Below are 3,495 nucleotides of genomic sequence, written 5' to 3'. Positions count from 1 at the left end.
ATTGTATTAGAATTATTGCAATAACAATTCAATTACAACATTGATTTTTTTTTTTTACTCGTAATAGGAAAGGCTTTTATGTTTAGATCTGGATTGAATCAAACTGTTCTGACAGTTTACCAACCTTTCGTTGATGACGGTGACAGCTTTCATCTATCACCACAAATTGTTTGCGACCACCAAGACAGTGTCTGTTGTTTACTCTGTGTCTTTCCATCGCACACATGTAAACACACCGAATGCGTTTTGCCATGGTGCTTAGTGTTGGAGCTCCCAGCCACATCATCATCATCGATCATATCTATTTGTCTGAGTCTGAGCCCTTGTGAAAATCTGTGGCAGAAATTAAAACAATATACTGTAACTTACTGAGGTTCTGATAGACCATTTCATAGTTGGAAACTGCCACAAAAGCACAAAGCACACCAACCTCACACGTTTATCAGGAAAACACAGAGGTTGCTGTGGAAACATAATTGTAATTACATAAATTAAACTGGTAAATTTACACCGTTACACAAAACCAATGTATTTGCTCTAAACTGATTCATGTTAAACTTTTCTGTAGGATCATAGGTGAGATTTTTCATAAATATCTAAGTCATAAATCTGCTTTTTCACCTTGTTTAATTTGCACAATTCCAAMGGCATTTTATAGCAACCTCAGCATTTTACTGGGTGATCTGTGACCCAGAGGAGCTTGGCTCTGCAATGTGCATGCACTCTAAAAATGAAATGTTGGATTTACTTGACCATGTTATGTTACCTGGTTCCACTTAACTGAGTTGAGTAAACTCAAAGCAACATACTCATGTTCTTTGGCTAAAAAACTGGTATATTGCTTTGAATTTACTCAACTCAGTTAAGTGGAACCAGGTAACATAACATGGTTAGGTAAGTCCAACATTTCATTTTTTACAGTGTGTGAACAAAAAACCAAGAACGAGTTTATTGTAATTTTTATATCTTGTATTGGTATATAGTTATGAAAGGTGCATTGTTATGCATAGGCTACCTGTAGATGAACTTCATCCATTTGAAAAGAGAAGATTTCGATTTCTCAAAGAGGGAGCCAGTTCTGATAGTTCTGGAGACTTTCCTATGACTTGATTTTTTGCAACACCTGAGAATATATCAATAAGTAAAGTAAGGAACTGGCCCTTAAACATGCATATTAATTAACCCTTTTTTCATACTTAATTTTGTTATTATTAATTAATGCACTACATTATCATGCATTTAACACAGCCTACCACATGTATTGGTCTTTCTTCACCACAGATATCATTTTCATCTTATGGTAGCAAACAGGGCATTTAAGCTCCTTCAGAAAGCGTTTCTTCTGCAGCCATTTAATCAGCCTCAGTGCCATATTTTTAGTTTGTTTGACTTCTACTCGGGCACGCAACTTCTTTCCCAAAGACATTCTGGTTGGAAAAATGTGTTAATTTATTTTATTATCATATTGAAACACTGTATATTGCTCAACAGAAACAGTGCAAATTAGTGCAGAGTTAAATAATGTCATACATAAAAAACAATAAAAGTAAATAAACTAATGAGTACAGTAAAATGTAATCTAAAAAAATGTAAAAGGGGAGAACACAAGAGGCAGAGACAAGAACATTTACAAAAAAAAAGCTAAATTTACAAAGAAAAAATGCAATTGACAATTTAACTCCTTAGATGTATTCTCATTATCAGCTAAAGGACGTTTTAAAACACAACCGTAAAGTAAGAAAATAAACAAAAAATAAATTCTCACCTGATATAGCCTACTGTATCTCTGACTCATGAAGTTCATTCAGCCCGCTGGATTTATGGAAAGATATTATGAATTAAAACTGTCCTGGCGCCAAAGAGGGGGGAAAAGAAAAATTGTCCATTCACTAAAGAGTTTATGCAAACATCCAATCAAAATTAGCGTTATTAAGGAAAGTCCCTCCTACTAGTGCGCGCCCACCAGTAGGCTAGGAAGCTCAGGAGCCTGAAGCCAAACGAACCACTTGGTGGACAGATGCTGAAGGAGCCTCTGAGGAGCCTCTGAGGCTTCAACGGTCAGCACACGGTTGAAGAGATACAAAAAGCAAAGACTGGGTAATCTTGACTCDCCTAAACCAACGGTGTCAACAGTTGAACGCCTGTGGCAGAGTAGTTAGGAGAATCATCCTGGAACCGGAAGGTCACCGGTTCGATTCCCCGTCCAGCTGTCTCAGTTGTTGTGTCCTTGGGCAAGACACATCATCTCTAATGCCTCTGATGTGTCCCATCAGTGTATGAATGTGATTGGTACTGATTAGTCTCCATAGCTGATTGTACATGTTAGCTTTGTAGAGACCTAACAGAGTGCTGTGTGAATGGGTAAATGAGGACACAGTTTGTAGAGTGAAGAGCTTTGAGTGTCCTGGATGGATAGAAAGGTGCAGAGTACAGTCCATTAACCATTTAAACATGGTGGTGAGTAATGCTATTTAGATAGCTACCAAGACATTCAGATGCTAGTTTTTTTATTCCTCTTTTTTTGTTTAGCTGTTAGCTACAATGGCTACCCAGACTCTAATGTCTCATTACTATTAAATTATCTGAACGTTAAACATCGCTTCACTAATGTTTATATATTATATATCCTCCAGAGACCCACAAGAAAAAAAGTTTTGGTATCTAATTTTTTTGTCATAGTTTAAGAACTAAGGTTAAAAGAAACATATTGCAACATGTTTTTCATTAATATTGTTTATTTAAATTGAAATATTTCTTTCACTGGACATTGGGTCTTGCTTAATATAAAAATATTCTTTACTTAATGAACATTTAAAACGGATAAATTCCATTTCTTTATTTTATATCTTTATTTTATGAATACTTAAAACAGAAAAACAATTTTTAAAAATCACAAACAAAAATAAACAGTTGAAGAAATTGCATTAATAAGTGCTTACATAACCAATTGCATGTCTAAAATGCATCTAAACATCAATATACTATCGCTTGTTTGTGCATTCTGCCATGCTTTCAAAAATTATGTTATTTATGTACTGTTTAAAGTAATCAGTTGGACTCCAGAAATTGGTGATTGTGTGCAGTGTAGTTACATATATATATGCCTTTACAAAGTTTGATATTATTGTGTCTATTTGTTATTTACCAATAAATTCTATGACCCTAACTTACATAGTGTTTTTCATCTATATTGGCTGGTGGGTGTCTTCACATTGTTCCTCTATAGGCTCCTCAAAAGCTGTTATGTCATCCTCTGAACATTCACGTACCTGCTCTACTATCTGGCATTCCTCCTCCTCATCTCCTGACAGCTCTATGTCTGATTCTCCTCCACAACTCATTAAGATCCTCACTGCCTCATTCAGTCCTATACTTAAGTCCACAGTGGGACTAACATAGATTGCAAGTGCAATGTTTAAAATATAGGACTGAATATCATGTCCCAAACAGATGACAAAAATTAGTTGTTGGGTCTCAGGAGGATATATATATATA

The 3,495-nt window shown here is 35.4% G+C and overlaps 1 protein-coding gene across 1 annotated transcript in view; it reads right to left on the bottom strand.

Annotated features, from left to right (window-relative positions):
• The window catches only part of LOC106533383 (uncharacterized), a gene marked incomplete at its 3' end in the record, with an annotated part of 4,666 nt that extends 1,325 nt beyond the window's left edge, over nt 1–3,341 (bottom strand). Inside the window, 3 exon segments of the mRNA XM_014029648.1 lie at nt 1,016–1,123; nt 1,964–2,049; nt 3,270–3,341. Of these exon segments, the coding sequence (XP_013885102.1) occupies nt 1,016–1,123; nt 1,964–2,049; nt 3,270–3,341 (266 nt within the window).
• Between the last annotated feature and the right edge of the window lie 154 nt (nt 3,342–3,495).

The sequence above is a fragment of the Austrofundulus limnaeus genome, unplaced genomic scaffold, assembly GCF_001266775.1.
Source record: "Austrofundulus limnaeus strain Quisiro unplaced genomic scaffold, Austrofundulus_limnaeus-1.0 Scaffold934, whole genome shotgun sequence".
Classification (NCBI taxonomy): Eukaryota; Metazoa; Chordata; class Actinopteri; order Cyprinodontiformes; family Rivulidae; genus Austrofundulus; species Austrofundulus limnaeus.
The sequence above is the reverse complement of the archived record's forward strand: the minus strand, read 5'-3'. Positions and strand labels throughout refer to the sequence as shown.